The sequence below is a fragment of the Lepidochelys kempii genome, chromosome 7 (genome assembly GCF_965140285.1).
Source record: "Lepidochelys kempii isolate rLepKem1 chromosome 7, rLepKem1.hap1, whole genome shotgun sequence".
Taxonomy (NCBI): Eukaryota; Metazoa; Chordata; order Testudines; family Cheloniidae; genus Lepidochelys; species Lepidochelys kempii.
Window position 1 is genome coordinate 45,516,320 of NC_136386.1, and position 19,438 is coordinate 45,535,757.

Here is a 19,438-nt window from a genome sequence, read left to right on the forward strand (position 1 = left end):
AAGTCCAGAATGTTAGTTCATGGAGAAGGTGTAAATCCCTCCCATTGCTGCTTCACCAACTGCAATGGCCCCTTAACCTCACGGCCATATACAAGTTCAAATGGGAAAAACCCTAATCTGGGATGTGGTACAGCCCTGTAGGCAAAGAGCAACTGCTGCAACACTAGGTCCCAGTCATTGGAGTGCTCATTTACAAATTTACGTATCAGGGCCCCTAAAGTTCCATTAAACTTCTCCACCATGCCATTTGTTTGTTGGTGGTAAGGAGTGGCAACCAAATGATTTACCCCATGAGCTTCCCAAAGGTTTTCCATAGTTCCTGCCAGGAAATTAGTTCCTGCATCTGTGAGGATGTCGGAGGGCCAACCTACCCTGGCAAAAATTTCTGTTAGTGCCTGGCACACACTTTTAGCCCTGGTGTTGCTTAGAGCTACTGCTTCCGGCCATCGGGTTGCAAAATCCATGAAAGTTAGTATGTACTGCTTTCCTCTGGGTGTCTTTTTTGGAAAAGGACCCAGAATATCCACAGCTACTCGCTGAAATGGAACTTCAGTGATGGGGAATGGCTGTAGAGGGGCTTTTACCTGGTCTTGGGGTTTTCCCATACTTCACAAGACCGGACATAGGTAGAAACATCCTTGCCCATTCCCTCCCAGTGGAATGATCCCCCCAAACGGTCTCTGGTCCTGTTCACCCCCGCATGGTCACTAGGGTGATCATGGGCTAAACTCAGGAGCTTGGCCCGGTATTTAGTTGGAACTACCAGCTGTCTCTGAGGATGCTAGTCTTCCTGGTGTCCACCAGAAAGAGTTTCCTTGTATAAAAGTCCTTTTTCTACAACAAACCTGGATCGATTAGAAGAGCTGAGAGGCGGTGGGTTGCTCTGTGCCACCGTCCAAGCTCTCTGGAGGCTTTTGTCTGCTTCCTGTTCGGTCTGGAACTGTTCCCTTGATGCTGGAGACATCAGTCCCTCATTGGATTGTGGACCTAGGCTTGGTCCTTCTGGGAGCGATGTAGGGGATGGGGCTGTTTCCGTTGACTGTGAACTACTTTCCGCTGGTGCACTGTGTTGGGATTCAGGCTCCAGCTGAGCCTCTTGTGTAGGATTATCAGTTGCTACCGGTTCAGGTTCGGTGGGGCCCTCTGGTGTTGAGGTTGCAAGTACTGGATTCAGTGCTGGCAATGAGTCTGGTGTTGGTTGTTCGACTGGTTCTGGTTCTGGGATTGGTTCTGTCTGGGTCTCCGGGACTGGATTCACTACTGCTGTTGCAGACATTGGCCTGGGGTCCGGGTCCATCACCTCTGACTGGGTCCTGATAGAAGTTTCCAGAATAGAGCTAGGCCTCACGGCTTGTTTAGCCTGGCTACGGGTGACCATTCCCTCCCTCTTGGCCTGCTTCACATGATTGGCCAAGTCTTCCCCCAACAGCATGGGGATGGGATAATCATCATAGACTGCAAAAGTCCACATTCCTGACCAGCCCTGGTACTGGACAGGCAACTTGGCTGTAGGCAAATTGAATGAGTTGGACTTGAAGGGTTGAATCATCATTTGGATCTCTGGGTTGATTAAATTGGGGTCCGCTAAGGAAGCATGGATAGCTGACACTTGTGCTCCGGTGTCCCTCCACGCGGTGACCTTCTTCCCACCCACACTCACAGTTTCCCTCCGCTCCAAGGGTATCTGGGAGGTATCTGGGCCTGCGGACCTCTGGTGTGATTCCGGTGCAATGAACTGTAATCTGTTGGGGTTCTTGGGGCAGTTGGCCTTTACATGCCCCAGCTCGTTACATTTAAAACATTGTCCAGCTGACGGGTCACTGGGGCGAGATGGGTTGCTGGAGAATGGGGTGGGGGGACGATAAGGGGTCTGGAGGGTTCTTTGGAGGTAGGTGGGGCTTTGGGTGGCCCCTGGTGATAGGGTGTGGTCTGGGGTTGTCCCTTCTGGTCTCCACTCCAACTGCGACCAGGTTTCTTCTTCTCTGCCACCTCCACCCATCTGGCTCCAATCTCTCCTGCCTCGATTACAGTTTTGGGCTTCCCATCTAGGATGTATCTTTCTATTTCCTCAGGAACACCCTCTAAGAATTGTTGCATTTGCATTAGGAAGGGCAAATTTACTGGAGATTCAACACTTGCTCCTGATATCCAGGCATCCCAATGATTCACAATGTGGTAGGCATGTCGGGTAAATGACACGTCTGGTTTCCACCTTAGGGCTCTGAACCTCCAACGAGACTGCTTGGGTGTTATCCCCATTCTGACTCTCGCCTTGGATTTAAACAGTTCATACTTGTTCATGTGTTCTTTAGGCATTTCAGCTGCCACCTCAGCTAAGGGTCCATTGAGCTGTGGCCTCAGCTCTACCATGTATTGGTCAGTAGAGATGTTGTACCCAAGGCAGGCCCTTTAGAAGTTTTCTAGGAAGGCCTCAGTATCATCGCCTGCCTTGTAGGTGGGGAACTTTCTGGGTTGGGGAGTGGTACCTGGCGAAGCATTGCTAGGGTTTGTTGGTATATTCTGCTGAGCCTTTATCTTCTCCATCTTCTCCGCATGATTCCTCTCTTTTTCCTTCTCCTCCAGTTCTTTGGCCCTTGCCTCCATTTCTTTGTCCCTTGCTTCCATAGCTCTCCTGTGAGCAGCTGCTTGGTGGTGTTCTGCCTCTTTCGCTGCCTCCCTTTCTTTTTCCTTCTCCTCCTTCTTCAGCCACATGAGTTCTAGCTGTCTTTCATGTTCCCTTTGTTTTTCCTCAGCCTGAAATCTGGCTAATTCCAGCTTTTGTCGAGCTGTGGATTTTGTCATTCTAACCTCTCTGTTTTTAACTAACTTTACACCCGAGGTTTAGAAATAAACAAACAAAACTTGGCTGTAAAATTTTGCTGTGCTGGAATAGAATACCTATTCTCTGATAGTGATTGTCAGCCTACAGAAAAAGACAATTCCCTTGTCTCTGCTCTGGGCCCAAATCAAAGCAAAAAACCTCCAACTACTTGGAAACCTGCTTACGAGCAGCCTAAAGGAAAAAAAAATTCCTTTTCAAACTTGTGCTCCTTGTAAAAAATCAAAATCCTAAAAAAAAAAAAACCCTGCCACTTTTGTCTCCAGGCAAATGGGTAGAACACGCACCCCCCCCCCCATTTACTTTTAGGGGAAAAAAAACTCTGGGTTGGAAGACTGTGAATTTCCCTGCAGGAGTTAAGTATCCTGCCTCCAGGCAAAGAAAACCTGCAATGCACAAAGATAATCCCCTTTTGTCTCTGCTTGGCCACAAAGCAGAGAAAAAACAAGCTGCTTTCAGTTTCAGCTGCTTTCTGGACTTCCTTTCCAAAGCAAAAAAAAATTTCCTTTTTAAAATCTGTATTTCTAGTTCAAAAAATCTCAAATTGATCTCAAAATGATTTCAGGTTAATTCCACTACTCTGCCACCATGTCAAGGTTCCTCCCCTACTCTGAACGCTAGGGTACAGATGTGGGGACCTGCATGAAAACCACCTAAGCTTATCTTTACCAGCTTAGGTCAAAACTTCCCCAAGGTACAAAATATTCCACCCTTTGTCCTTGGATTGGCCGCTACCACCACCAAACAAATACTGGTTATTGGGGAAGAGCTGTTTGGAAACGTCTTTCCCCCCAAATACTTCCCAAAACCTTGCACCCCACTTCCTGGACAAGGTTTGGTAAAAAGCCTCACCAATTTGCCTAGGTGACTACAGACCCAGACCCTTGGATCTTAAGAACAATGAACAGTCCTCCCAACACTTGCACACCCTACTCTCCTGGAAAATGTTGGATAAAAAGCCTCACCAATTTGCATAGGTGACCACAGACCCAAACCCTTGGATCTGAGAACAATAAAAAAACATTGTTTTCTTACAAGAAGACTTTTAATAGAAATAGAAGTAAAAAAATCCCCTCTGTAAAATCAGGATGGTAGATACCTTACAGGGTAATTAGATTCAAATCATAGAGAATCCCTCTAGGCAAAACCTTAAGTTACAAAAAAGATATACAGACAGAAATAGTTATTCTATTCAGCACAATTCTTTTCTCAGCCATTTAAAGAAATCATAATCTAACGCATACCTCGCTAGATTACTTACTAAAAGTTCTAAGACTCCATTCCTGGTCTATCCCCGACAAAAGCAGCATATAGACAGACAGAGACCCTTTGTTTCTCTCCCTCCTCCCAACTTTTGAAAGTATCTTGTCTCCTCATTGGTCATTTTGGTCAGGTGCCATCGAGGTTACCTTTATCTTCTTAACCCTTTACAGGTGAGAGGATTTTTCCTCTGGCCAGGAGGGATTTTAAAGGGGTTTACCCTTCCCTTTATGTTTATGACAAAGGTATTTCTGAAATTAAATAATTATTGATTTTTAGAGTCCTTTTAAAGAAGTAACTCAAATATTAAGAGAAGATATCAGAATATACTATTGTTTTTGCCTGTAGCAGAATCTTACATTTTATTGGTGACAGCATAGGGGAAGGAAGTGGGGTAAGGGAGATGCCCTCTGGAGCCACTGATGTCTGACTTACATTGCAGGACACAGGTTCTGCCAGCCTTCTACTTGAAGAATGAACATATAAGAACATAAGAATGGCCATACTGTGTCAGACCAAAGGTCCGTCCAGCCCAGTATCTTGTCTACTGACAGTGGCCAATGCCAGGTGCCCCAGAGGGAGTGAACCTAACAGGTAATAATTAAGTGATCTCTCTCCTGCCATCCATCTCCACCCTCTGACAAACAGAGGCTAGGGACACCATTCCTTACCCATCCTGGCTAATAGCCATTAATGGACTTAACCTCCATGAATTTATCCAGTTCTCTTTTAAACCCTGTTATAGTCCTAGCCTTCACAACCTCCTCAGGCAAGGAGTTCCACAGGTTGCTTGTGCGCTGAGGGAAGAAGAACTTCAGCTTCATCACTTCTGTGATGCATTTAACCTCTCCTTATTGGGGACCTGAGGTTCCTGAGTAGTCTTCTTGGCAGAACAATATGTTTGTGCTTTCTTTTTTTTAAAGAAGACAAAGACAGAAAAAAAACATTATGTCTTGTACTCTGTCAACAGAATGCTGTTTCAATTACTAAGGTCATTGGCTGAAAAGCATGGAGAATTCGCACCATAGTAAATCTAGTCTGTGTTAAGAATAAACAAAAGGAGGAAGATAAGAATATGCCATTTTTTCATCATGCTCAGGTACACAGATCTGTTACAATGGATACTTGAGCCAGCTTGCTGGTTCAGAGCAGAATCGGAACAGTCAGGGGAATTATTACTATTTTTCATTACTGTAGAGCCTAGGAGCCCTAGTCATGATAAAGAACCAGATTGGCTAGGCACTGTATGATCATAGAACAAAAAGACAATCTCTGCCCTGAAGAGTTTACAATCTTAGGCTATGTTTACACTGCAGCCTATGTTGCCAAAACATACGTAGCTCAGGAATGTGAATATTCCACTCCCCTGAGTGACTTAAGTTACACCGACATAAGTGATCACGTGCATAGCGCTATGTCAGCAGGAGAGCATTTCCCACCCGACATAGCTTATGCCGCTCACAGAGGTGTGTTTTTTATGCCAACAGGAGAGCTCTCTCCTATTGGCATAGAGCATCTTTACCAGGCGTGCTGCAACAGTGCAGTTGTATTGCTACAGCTGCTCCACTGCAGAGCTATTCATATAGACATGGCCTAAGTATAAAATGAGATGGCAGATACATACAGACAGATAGGGTAGCAATGAAAAGTATTGGTCAGCATGACAGTCAGTGGTCTCAGCACACCAGTGGACTAACTGTTGTTGATTTTTTTTGTAGGCGGCATGGCAGAGGAGAGTTTTAAGGTGAGATTTGAAGGAGGATAATGAGGCAGCTGTGCCTCAGATGTGCTGATTCCTTTGGACTTGAGCACACATCTCCCAACACACACACACAAAAGGGAACTCTTCCTCCTCGAGGGAGAAAACTCTGTTTTGGACAGCTGCCCTAAGGGGTCAAATAATAAAATATTTATGTTTGAAAAATAGCCAAAAAATCAACAACCACCCAAGCAAACCCTCAAAGGATAGCTTATTACAGGCACAGTACTGTGAAATTTATGCTCAGGCGGGCTGCCACTGCTTTAGACAAGTTGTATAGGAGCATATGCCTCCTTGTGTGGGAAGATTATAAAGGGATGAAATTTCTTGACCCTCCTAAAAGACTAAGAAAGTATTGGGCTGTCATCACCAGATCCTGCTGCCAGTTGCCCTGACTATTGGGCTATCATACCTATCTCTTACTGTGGGTCACCATGTCATAATGTCCAGGGTGTTTCCAACTGCTTCTGCTGTCTCCCCACAATCTCCACTTCCTCCCCACAGCAGTTGGCCATGGAGTGGCGAGACTGACTGCAGCCCAGATGGGGAAGAACAATCAGGCAGTAAAGGGATCTTTTTGCCCCACTGTTTAATTCTTAGCCCCTGGCTGCCTCCTCATGAGGCCAGAGAATTCCTTAGTTTACACAAGTTCAAATTCAGCCTTGTATCACTGCCAAAAATAAAGCTGCCATCTGACATGCTAAGTTCCTCTCCATGCATTCACAAAGAATGATAATGTCGGAGGAAATATTGTCCCTCTCAGCCCAAAAATCCATGACCCGAAGGATATTCTGTGAACAATGTAGTGAGATACACCATTGAGAAACAGAATTGTATGTGGCTTTCATCTTTGAGATCCAATGATCAGGAAAATCAATTTCCATCTGTCTTAGTGATACAATGGGAAATTTTGTGGAAATCTGAGGCTATTCAGAGTCACTCCAAAAGTTTATTTACAATCCTGGCTCCTGTCAGACATTATAGAAAGGAATACAAGTTGTATGGGAAGTTGAAAGAGTCTGAAGTACAAAATGAGAAAATACCGTTCTTCAAATGATAGCTTCGGTACTGAGATGAGGTTAGTAGGTACCCACAGTTGCCTCAGCACTATCTGCAAAATTTTCAACCAGCCCTGTTTAGAGTTATAATTCTGATTGGTGCTAGACTCTTTCAGTTTGGGAGAAAATGGCTACCTATAGTTTTGGTCAAAATGAGGTCACAACTGTCATAGCATTCATTCCCAAAGAAAATTTTAAAAAAATGTATTCTTTTAAGAAGCAAAGTCCACTCCTTAGGAGCCATGAGAGTCTCAGGGCAGAGAAGTCTTGTCTACTGCATTAAGACCTGGTAAACAGCCAGATGATGATCATAAATTCATCAAAATTTTACATATGGGTCATCCAGTCTTTATCCACTTCCATTTTTGGCAGAAGACTTCTCCACATATTAGTGCCTAGGTGAAGATGGAGGATATATAGAATCATAGAAGATTAGGGTTGTAAGAGATATCAGGAGGTCAACTAGTCCAACTCCCTGCTCAAAGCAGGACCAACCCCAATTAAATTATTCCAGCCATGGCTTTGTCAAGCCGGGCCTTAGAAAGCTCTAAGGGTGGAGATTCCATCATCTCCCTGGGTAACCCATTCCAGTGCTTCATCACCCTCCTATAATCTCTTCATAAACATTCAGTACAAAATGTTCTGCCTAAAGGATTTAATAAAGGACACCACATAACCCTTATATCGAAAAGATGATAGTGAAATAGTTTCACTATGATAGTGAAACAGTTTTTCCTGATATCCAACCTAGACCTCTCCCACTGATACTTGAGACCATTGCTGCTTGTTCTCTCATCTGCTGCCACTGAGAACAGCTCCATCCTCTTTGGAACTCCCGTTTAAGTAGTTGAAGGTTGCTATCAAATCCTCCCTCATTCTTCTCTTCTGCAGACTAAATAATCCCAGTTCCCTCAGCCTGTCCTCGTAAGTTATGTGCCACAGCCCCCTAATCATTTTCGTTGCCCTCCACTGGACTCTCTCCAGTTTGTCCACATCCTTTCTGTAGTGGGGGGGGAGGGCACTCCAGATGTGGCCTCACCAGTGCCAAATAGAGGTGAATAATCACTTCCCTCGATCTGCTGGCAGTGCTGCTACTAATGCAGCCCAGTATGCCGTTAGCCTTCTTGGCAACAAGGGCACACTATTGACCCATATCCAGCTTCTCGTCCACTGCAATCCCCAGGTCCTTTTCTGTAGAACTGCCTCTTATCCAGTCGGTACCCAGACTGTAGCAGTGCATGGGATTCTTCCATCATAAGTGCAGTACTCTGCACTTGTCCTTGTTGAACCTTGCTGAACCTCTCGGATTTTCTTTTTTCTTTCTTTTCTGTAATATACCTCCTGTTGGATGTTCATATTTAAGGGATGATCCTGTTTCCCATCTTGGGGGCAAACTGTTGTACAAATCCCATTGTAATGGATCTCTGAATCTTATTACTCAAAGAATAAGATTTTTCTTTATCTGTGCTTTCAGGTAAGCATAGAAACATTTCCCCTAATTTTTGGTGACGTGTTCTTTGAAAAATTAAGAGCCACTAGCTAAAAGACCTGTGAGAGTCTGTGAAAGGTTTTTGGAAGGTAATACAGAAGAGTTGCTCTCCTATAGTTGGAGTTCTTTGAATAGATTATTTGTATGTATTCATGATCTTGGGTTTCACCTGCACACTACCACCCCAATGCTGGGACTCTCTAAAAAGCTGATCATTGCCAGCCTATGAGGATCCTGTTTGAAGACGTGGAGTCCTTCAGGTAAGGTTATGTAAGGAGGCATGGCCTCCACGTACTTTAATTTCTTTCTACTTCCTCAGAGGCTAATATGGAGTCCAAAGAAGTCAGACGGGAGGGGGAGGAAGTCTAGATCTATTGACCGTCTACGTGAATTCCAGTCAGAAGTGTGTATCTTTCCTTTTGCTTTTGAGTATTTCCTATATAGATTTCGGCTCTTGGAAGATGTGCAAGCAGTAACCAATCATTAGGAGGTATGAATGAGAGGGATATTTAATTGAACAATGATTGCAGAATTGCAATGTTCTGCAACTTGGACTTCTTTACACCAGTCATCTATTTTTCTTTGTGCTGCTTTGCATTAGTTAATATCTGATACATTAACTCCTTTTAAGTCACTACCTACTCGCTACACTAAGTACTGCCTTACTCTCTTGCTATTTTGTTACCTAAAATTTATCACCCAATTAATTGCAATACTCTCTGCAAAAGTCTCTCACTTGTCTCTCACTTCACAAGGAGAAGTGCAGAGTCCTACACTTAGGACGGAAGAATCCCATGCACCGCTACAGACTAGGGACCGAATGGCTAGGCAGCAGTTCTGCAGAAAAGGACCTAGGGGTTATAGTGGACGAGAAGCTAGATATGAGTCAACAGTGTGCCCTTGTTGCCAAGAAGGCTAATAGCATTTTGGGATGTATAAGTAGGGGCATTGTCAGCAGATCGAGGGATGTGATCGTTCCCCTCTATTCGACATTGGTGAGGCCTCATCTGGAGTACTGTGTCCAGTTTTGGGCCCCTCACTACAAGAAGGATGTGGAAAAATTGAGAAGAGTCCAGCAAGGGGCAACAAAAATGATTAGGGGCCTGGAGCAGATGACTTATGAGGAGAGGCTGAGGGAACTGGGATTGTTTAGTCTGCAGAAGAGAAGAATGAGGGGGGATTTGATAACTGCTATCAACTACCTGAAAGGGGGTTCCAAAGAGGATGGACCTAGACTGTTCTCAGTGGTAGCTGATGACAGAACAAGGAGTAATGGTCTCAAGTTGCAGTGCGGGAGTTTAGGTTGGATATTAAGAAAAACTTTTTCACTAGGAGGGTGGTGAAGCACTGGAATGGGTTACCTAGGGAGGTGGTGGAATCTCCTTCCTTAGAGGTTTTTAAGGTCAGGCTTGAGAAAGCCCTGGCTGGGATGATTTAGTTGGGGATTGATTCTGCTTTGAGCAGGGGTCGGACTAGATGACCTCCTGAGGTCTCTTCCAACCCCAATATTCTATGATGAGGAGGTGTCAGTATCAAGGGAGGGAAAATTTGCTTTTGTAGTGAGCCAGCCACTTCCAGTCCCTATTCAAGCACAAATCAATGGTGTTAAATTTGCAAATGAATTGTAGCTCTGCAGTTTCTCTTTGAAGTCTGTTTTTGACTTTTTTTTTTTTTGAAGTATGGCTGTTTTTAAATCTGTTATAGAATGTCCAGGGAGATTGAAGTGTTCCCCTACTGACATGAAATGGTAGAGTTCATGATTCTAAGGAATGGTAGGAGGGAAAACAGCAAAATAAAGATAATGGATTTCAAGAAGGCAGACTTTAGCGAACTCCGTAGGTAAGATCCCATTGGAAGCAAGTCTAAGGGGAAAAACAATTGAAGACAGTTGGCAGTTTTTCCCAACAGACATTATTAAGTGTAGGCACTGACTCTGTGGGTACGCTGGGGCTGGAGCACCCACAGGGAAAAATTGATGGGTGCTCTGCACCGACTGGCAGCTCCCCGCCCTACCTCCCCACCCAAGCTTGCTTCCGCCTCCCCTTAGCACACCGCTGCGTCCTGCTTCTCCCGCCTCCCTCCCAGTGCTTGCGCTGCAGAACAGCTGTTTTGCACGGCCAGTGCTCGGAGGGAGGGGTGAGGAGGAGGAACATGACATGCTTGGGGAAGAGGCGGGGCTGGAGTAGGAATTTGGGGAGGGGTCCAATAGGGGCAAGGTGGGGGCAGAGTCGGGCCAGGGCCTGGGGGCGCAAGCACCCACCGCTGCCAAGGAAAGTTGGTGCCTCTGTTAGTAAGGGCAAAAAAGAAAACTATCCCACTGCTTAGGAAAGATAAGAAGTGTGGCAAGAGATCACCCTGGCTTAACCAGGAGATCTTCAATTATCTAAAAATCAAAAAAGAGTGGTACAAAAAGTGGAAATTAGGTCACATTACAAAGGATGAATATAAAAAAACAAGTATGTACGGACAAAATTAGAAAGGCCAAAGCACAAAAGGAGATCAAACTAGCTAGAGACATAAAGGGTAACGAGAAAACATTCTACAGTTACATTAAAGCAAGAGGAAGACCAAGGAGAGGGTAGGCCCATTACTCAATGAGGGGGGGAAACAATAACAGGAAATGTGGAAATGGCAGGGGTGCTTAATAACTTCTTTGTTTCGGTTTTCACCAAGAATGTTGGTGGTAATTGGATGTCTAACATAGTGAATGCCAGTGAGAATGAGGTAGGATCAGAAGAGGCTAAAATAGGGAAAGAACAAGTTAAAAATTACTTAGACAAATTAGATGTTTTCAAGTCACCAGGGCCTGATGAAATACATCCTTGAATACTTAAGGAACTGACTGAGGAGATATTGAGCCATTAGCGATTATTTTTGAAAAGTCATGGAAGACAGGAGAGATTCCAGGAGACTGGAAAAGGGCAAATATAGTGCCAATCTATAAAAAGGGAAATAAGGACAACCTGGGGAATTACAGACCAGTCAGCTTAACTTCTGTACCCGGAAAGATAATGGAGCATATAATTAAGCAATCAATTTGCAAACATAATAAGATGATAAATAAGTCAGCATGGATTTGTCAAGAACAAATCGTGTCAAACCAACCTGATAGCTTACTTTGACAGGGTAATAAGCCTTGTGGATGGGGGGGAAGTGGTAGATGTGGTATATCTTGACGTTAGTAAAGCTTTTGATACTGTCTCGCATGACCTTCTCATAAACAAACTAGGTAAATGCAACCTAGATGGAGCTACTATAAGGTGGGTGCAAAACTGGTCAGAAAACTGTTCCCAGAGAGTAGTTATCAGTAGTTCACAGTCATGCTGGAAGTTCTTGGTCTAGTTCTGTTCAATATCTTCATCCATGCTTTAGTTAATGGCCTAGAGCAGAGGTGGACAACCTATGGCTGCTGGCCGGATCTGGCCTGTCAGAGCTTTGGATCTGGCCCGCAGGATTGCCACCTCCATGGTGCTGAGGGCCTCGCGCCGCTCCCAGAAGCAGCCAGCACCACGTCCCTGCGGCCCCTGGAGGAGGGAGGGCAGAGGGCTCAGTGTGCTGCCCTCGCCTGCAGGCACTGCCCCCTGCAGCTCCCCTTGGCCAGGAATGGGGAACAGCAGCCAATGGGAGCTTCGGGGGAGGTATCCACAGGCAAGGGCAGTGCACGGAGCCCTCTGCTTCCCCTCCCCCAGGGGCCGCAGGGACGTGGTGCTGGCTGCTTCTGGGAGTGGCACGGGGCCAGGGCAGGCAGGCAGGGAGCCTGCCCTGAGCCCAGTGCGTGCCACTGCCACCCTGGAGCTGTTCCAGGTAAATGGCACCGGGCCGGAGCCTGGGCCCCGAACCCCTCCTGCACCCTACTCCCCAACTCCCTGCCCTGAGCCCCTCCTGCACCCCTCCTGCACCCCAACCCCTTGCCCTAAGCCCCCTACTGCACCTTGCACCCCCTCCTGCACCCTAACTCTCTTCCCTGAGCCCCCTCATATGCCCCGCACCCTTCCTCTGCCCCAACCCCTTGCCCTGAGCCCCTTCCTGCACACCGCACCACATCCCACACACTCTCCCACACCCCTGCCCCAGCCTTACATTCATGGCCCTGCATGCAATTTCCCCACCCAGATGTGGCCCTCGGGCAAAAAAGTTTGCCCCCCCCCCGGCATAGAGAGTACACTTATAAAGTTTGCAGATGATACCAAGCTGGGAGGGGTTGCAAGTGCTTTGAAGGATAAGATTAAAATTCTAAATGATCTGGATAAACTGGTCTGAAGTAAATACGATGGAATTCAATAAGGACAAATGCAAAGTACTCAACTTAGGAATTGTCAAGATTAGAGGACAAAAAGAGGGACGATACATTTTCAAGGGGTGGAGTGTGAAGGAAAGCAGTTTAATTCTGAGGATTAAATCCACAATTTGACAGTCAGAGAAACCACAACAGATAACAGCATAAATATGCTTTGAATTAACTTAACAGCAAAAATTGAAACTCTTGTAAAGAGCAAAGAGGAAAAAATAGAAAGTATTGTTGGAGCCCAGTATTCTATTTCAAACTAGAAAATTCATGATTTTTAAAAGTTACTTTTTAGAGTTACAGTGCTTTCAGATGTTTTGATCTGTTTCCTGTGATATTTTTGTTGGATACACTCACAAAACTTCCCCATAATGAAATTTTTTTTCCCAAGAATGAACGGTTATATAACCTACATAATTGTCAAATCAACATACTGTCCTATTCTGAGATAAATTGAAGCCATCTGATGTTACTATCATTTGAATATTGATTTTGACAGTGATAGCTTGTTTCACACTATAGATGAAATTGGAAAGTTGGCAATTATCAAATGTTTGCTAATTTTGTTAGAATGAAAACTGTTCAGAGCTATAATTGTATTTTTCTGACAAGTGGAATTATTATTCTCTCTTGCAGGGGATCTTTCCTGCTAACTATATTCACTTGAAAAAGGCAATCGTCAGTAACAGAGGGTGAGTATTTTTCTTGATTATTAAGAAGTTGCCTCATTTGTGTAAATTGAGAGAATCTGAGAAATGATCTGGTTGGAATTTTGAAGGGAGATTGTCAACAACTCCCCCCCTCAAATTTATTATTTTTTCTTTCTTGTTGTGTATGATACATAGGGCTCTACCAAATTCACAGCCATGAAAAATGCATCACAGACTGTGAAATCTGGTCTCTCCCTGTGAAATCCAGTCTTTTGTGTGCTTTTACCCTATACTATACTGATTTCATGGGGAGACCAGCCTTTCCCAAATTGGGGGTCCTGACCCAAAAGGGAGTTGCAGGGAGGTTGGAAGGTTATTTTAGGGGGGTTGCAGTATTGCCACCCTTTCTTCTGCGCTGTCTTCAGAGCTGGGTGGCTGGAGAGCAGCGGCTGTTTGCAGGGGGCCCAGCTCTGAAGGTAGCGCCCCGCCAGGAGCGATGCAGAAGTAAGGATGGCAGTACCATACCATGCCACCCTCATTTCTGCTTTGCTGCCTTCAGAGCTGGGTGGCTGGAGAGTGGCGGCTGCTGACTGAGGACCCAGCTCTGCAGGCAGCAGCACAGAAGTAAGGGTGTCAATACCATACCACGCCATCCTTACTTCTGTGCTGTTGCTGGTGGTGGCTCTGCCTTCAAATCTGGGCTCCCAGCTAGCAGCTGCCACGCTCCAGCTGCCCAGCTCTGAAGGCAGCACCGCTGCCACCTGCAGCAGCACAGAAGTAAGAGTAGCATATTGCAACCCCCCATACAATAACCTTGTGACCACCCCCACCCCCAACTCCTTTTTGGGTCACGACTCCTACAATTACAACACCATGAAATTTCAGATTTAAATAGCTGAAATCATGAAATTTATGATTTTAAAAATCCTGTGAGAGTGAAATTGATCAAAATGGACTGTAAGTTTGGTAGGGTCCTAATGATACTCTTTGAACCTTGAAAATCAAATGTCATTCTGTGGGGTTCTGTCCTCCATTTGTCAATGTCCCAATTGTATTTTTAATATTGGAAGAACAAAAATGACTGTGTTTACACTCCTCTGGTTGTGCACTGGAAAAGTAACATATGGATGATGTCATCAGTAATATGTACACTTTTAAGAAACCATTCACACTCCCTACTCACTGTTCTCTAACTTACATGGGCTCACTTTGATTGATTAAAGTATGCTAAGGGAGCACAGATATGCAGCTAGCACCTCTTATTTTGCTATGATCAGACCTTCAATTACTTCTAATGATTCTTAGCCTCCTAAGTGCTTAAGTTACTTTTGAAAATTGAACTAGGAGTATCATTTTCAAAAGCATCAAAGATCCAAAGTCCCCCTTTTTTTCAAAAGGGACTTAAGCAGACACTTTTGAAAATTTTACTTTGTGTGTGTAAAAGAGTGTCCTGATGATGAAGTCTAGGTATTGCCATCTAGGAGCAGAGTTTGATATTAATATACAATAACTCAGGGCACATCTTTAAAAATTTGATCAGCTGTACACAGTCAAAACTTGGGAACAGAAGGCCTTGCTGTTCTATGACCCCTTTCATGCAATATTTTGTTGACATTACATGTTTCAAGAGACAGTAACTAAGCTAATAACTTAGAAGGGGGATTTGACACTTCAAAGTAAGTATCAGGCTATTGAACCATTACAGGCTGAAAAAAAATCTGTGCATTAGGTGGTGTTATGTACCAAAGAAATATAAACTTCCGAAGGAAACAATGAGATCAGTAAAAACAACGAGGAGTCCTTGTGGCACCTTAGAGACTAACACATTTATATGGGCATAAGCTTTTGTGATGAAGTGGGTTCTAGCCCACAAAAGCCCAAATAAATGTGTTAATCGCTAATGTGCCACAAGGACTCCTCATTGTTTTTGCTGATACAGACTAACACGGCTACCACTCTGAAATGAGATCAGTGACCCACAAAGCAGCAAAATCGGTGTATGAACCATTGAAGGCAACATCTCCTTGCTTCCATGAGGCGTTAGCAACTAAGACTGAGCTACAGAGATGCTGGAGATCATTGCTGTGAAGAACTGCTCTGGAATATTGAGGAACTGTATGAGTGCAGGGCAAAACAATCAAGGGATACAGAAACAGTGTCCAAAACTTAGCTTAGCTTAAGCAAAACTTGACTTTAGCTTAGTTTCTTTCAATGCCCAGCTTGTAAGTGTATTTCATTAGAAACATTCTGGCATTCAAGGCTGGGGAAGCTAAAGGGAGCCTCAAGACAACCTGCACTGGAATTTAAACTTTAGTTACTCATGCTTGTTCAAGTGTGACGTACGTGAAAACCTATCTATTTAGAGTCTGACCTTGTCCATTGAAGAAATGCAATTTACAGGTTAAAAAAAAATGTTTATGATGTTATAAAGTAGACCAGTAAAGACCTCTATTAAATTGTACAGCAGGACATTTGACCAATTTAAGATTTAGACAGACACAACATGACATTTCATTGAAAGTGTAGACGTAGTGTATAGAAGAATGCAAGCTTATAGGAATCTGAGCCATGATGCTTCAATGGTTTAACTGTAATCCTGTTATGCACTCTCTTTAAATTCAACCACATACTTGAAGGTTAGAGTTAATCTAGCAGAATGTACTTTCTTGTCAGTAATGAAAGAAGCTTGCAAACCATTTTCTAAAAAGAATCTTTAGGAAAAGTTTTCTTTAGATTCAGTGAAATTATTATTTACCTATTCTCACGTAAGACAATATTGTCTGGGGTTTTTTCTACCTCCAGAAGATTTCTTTAATGTATACTGGGTTATTTTTCAACCCCTCTTTTGTAGTTCAGTGACACTTTACGAAGAGCCCAACAGAAACTAGATGATTTTCAGCTTTCCTGATTCCCAGTTCTCAAGTTGTTGCCAACAGGCAATCATTTTGATTCTCCATTTGGTGTACATTTCCAGTGCAAGCCACTGATCTGATCTTTGACTTACTGTTCCACATAAAAAGCAACATTATTCTAAGTGTTTTATAGGCTGATAAAGAAACTTCTTTAACAGGGATCCTGAAGGTACACTAAAATGATAAATGAACTATAGAAAATAATTTGTCAGAGGCAAATACGAACTTTTCAAACACGTTAAGAATGGGATTATTAATTACAAGACTCTCAGGTCCCTGTTCTTCCTTCAGATATACCCATGCAAACCTTTAAAATCAAGGAATTCATACAAAAGCCAGTGCAGAGTTATACACATTATTTACCTGGGGCATGATCACCATTGGTACAGATAGATGGGTGTTTGTGTATTTGGTCCATCAGACACATGGTGTCCAATTAGGATACGGGAATTTTTGTTCCCAGCTCCTCCCTTTCTAGGCTCCCCCATCATTCCTTGACTCAGACCAAAGAAACAGCTAGTGTATCATGCTGAAATGCCATTTTGGATCCTCTACTGCCTTAATCTACAGAATGTAAAACAGGTAAAAGACAAGCCAGCTGGGAGCTACAAGCACTGTGCTGGATGAAAGTCTACTCTTTAGTCCCCCATTGTGGGTCCCTTGTACATGAGTTCTCAGATACAGAGATTTTGCTCTTTTGTCTTCTCCATATGGAGCCTCCTGTGGGGGAAAAGCCAAGTAAAATGCCACCGTGCTTCATCTCCCCCTGCAGAACAGGCAGTTTCTTTCAGGCCACACCACAGCAGAAGGAAAATGGGGAGAGTTCCTTTGAGGTGCCAGTGATTCAGGAGGAGGCGGTCATGATAACTGTGTGGTCTTTTCCTCACACTGAATTCCATGACCCCTTCCAGGACTGATATGTTCACAAGAGATAGGCAGAAGATGCATGAATGGTGCACAGTGTGAAATGGAGTCAGTGAGGGCAAGCTTTGAAGAAGGGGACAGAAATGGAGGAGGTATGGATTTACAGTGCTGTACACCAACACCCCCTGAAATTCTCCCTCTTTTTCCAAGTCTGCACCAAAAAGTTATGAGAATCTGAAAATGTGATGAGCAGTTCATGTTAGAAGGGCTAGGTATAATTTAACCCCTTGACCAGTTGACCCAGTGACTTGCTTTGCTTTGATCTCACTAAGTCACATACAAAATGGTTGAACATGAATAAGGCTGCAATTTAGTCATGGAGGTCATGGAAGTCACGGATTTTGTGATTTCCAAAGACCGCCATGACTTCAGTCAGCGCTGGCTGGGAGCTGCAGGGTTCTCCGCCGCCTGCAAAGGCAGGGAGCTGTGGGATACCCCCACCACCGCAGTGGCAGGGGGGACCCCCACAGCTTGAAGCTTCCAGTGGAGGGGGACCCTGGAGCTCCCAGCCTTCCCACAGCTTCCCAGGTGCCTCATTTTGTCATGGATATTTTTAGTAAAAGTCAGAGACAGGTCACAGGCTTCCATGAATTTTTCATTATTGCCTGTGACCTGTCCATGACTTTTAGTAAAAATAGCTGTGACAAAATCTTAGCTTTAAACATGAGTCATGATTGTATTACCTTGTTTACTAGTCTTTCATCTCCCCTTTATTTAATCACAGCTATTTTCCTTGATAATACTACTAAAGTAAAAATAAATAAATAAAATAAAATCTAAAATCAGGATGTACATGTTGATTTTTGAGCATTTTAAAATATTGCTCTTAAACCAAAACTTTTGATCTCAGATCAAAGTATCGAAAAGCAGCCCCTGCAGGCAATGAACAAGTAAAACACACATTCCACGAAAGCTGGTAAGGATAGAGCTCAAACTTATAGTACTTCAGTATAGCTCAGTTTCAGTGGCCACAGTATGTCACCATGTACATTTCACTCTCTTAGTTAATCCTTTTACTCCATATTGGAGTAACAGATTCTGTCCTCAGTATCTTTTCACTATTACTTCTTCAAAGGGGCAGTCATTGCTGATCAATAGCTGAGATAAATCCCAAGGGATGATACCAATTTGGGGGGAACAGAGCCATAGTTTTATTAAAAAAAGTTATAAGAACCATGTTTTATAAACACATTTTTTTAGGTGGAGTTGTACCTCAAAAACCCCTCTCTCAAATGACCTCATAATTGTACCACTAACCCTGTGCTCCTTGCACTCCCTATGATTTACGGCAAACTGAACCAGCATGTGGACTTTAGAGTACTTCATATAGTCATCTTTTAAACAGTAAGCCATCCTCCACTTTAACTGTAGGAAAGCTACCACTTCACTATAATGACTAGGCCAAATGGCCACATCCAAAATTGTTAAATGCCATTAAATAAGAGGTTGACAACTTCTTGGGTCGTAAGGCATAAGCATCTGCCTCATAAATTTGTGAGGTGATTACCTGGTCATCTCACACCTTCATCTGGCATTAAAAATTGTATCAGTCTTTGCAGACATTTGTTGATCACTGTGTGCACCAACCACTGCTGTAAGGTACATCGGCCTCCTTTAATTCATTGGTGGCAAAATCTGCAGTGAGAACCCCTACTCCTGCGCTGTTCACACACAGCCTCTGGTATGTAAGCTGCTCCCAGCTACTTGCAAGTGAATGACACTGGACAATATCTCCGGTCCCAGAAACAATCCTAGGAACCTTCATCTTGCAGTGTCCAGTTATGCCAACTAGACGCTGCAAGCTTATATAAATTCATCAATTTAACAGAGAAATTGATATGTACCAGGCTTGTTCTCCCAAGGGGAGTCTTTGACACACTGCAAACCAAATGCACTGCTTCAGGTAGAATAAACAAACAGATTTATTAACTATAAGGTAGATTTAAGTGATTATAAGTCAAAGCATAACAAGTCAGATTTGGTCAGATGAAATAAAAGCAAAACGCATTCTAAGCTGATCTTAACACTTTCAGTATCCTTAAAACTTAGACGCGTCTCACCACAGGCTGGGTCTTCAGCCAGGCTCTCCCCTTTGATCAGTGGTTCAGTCACTTGGTCGTGGTGGTGTCTGTAGATGTAGGTGGAAGAGAGAGAGAATGGCAAAATGTCTCTCCCTTTTATCATGTCCTTTCTTTCCTCTTGACTTTGTTTCCTGCCCTCCCCTTCAGGGAGCATTACCTCATTGCAGTGCCAAATGCCCAA

The 19,438-nt window shown here is 43.9% G+C and overlaps 1 protein-coding gene across 11 annotated transcripts in view; it reads left to right on the top strand.

Annotated features, from left to right (window-relative positions):
- Positions 1 to 19,438, top strand: part of DOCK3 (dedicator of cytokinesis 3) — a 585,647-nt gene that overhangs the window by 152,001 nt on the left and 414,208 nt on the right. For all 11 annotated transcript variants that reach the window (XM_073352483.2, XM_073352491.2, XM_073352484.2 and 8 more), the window contains exon 4: positions 13,327 to 13,382. In XM_073352483.2, coding sequence (XP_073208584.1) covers positions 13,327 to 13,382 — 56 coding nt within the window. The remainder of the gene's footprint in view (positions 1 to 13,326; positions 13,383 to 19,438) is intronic.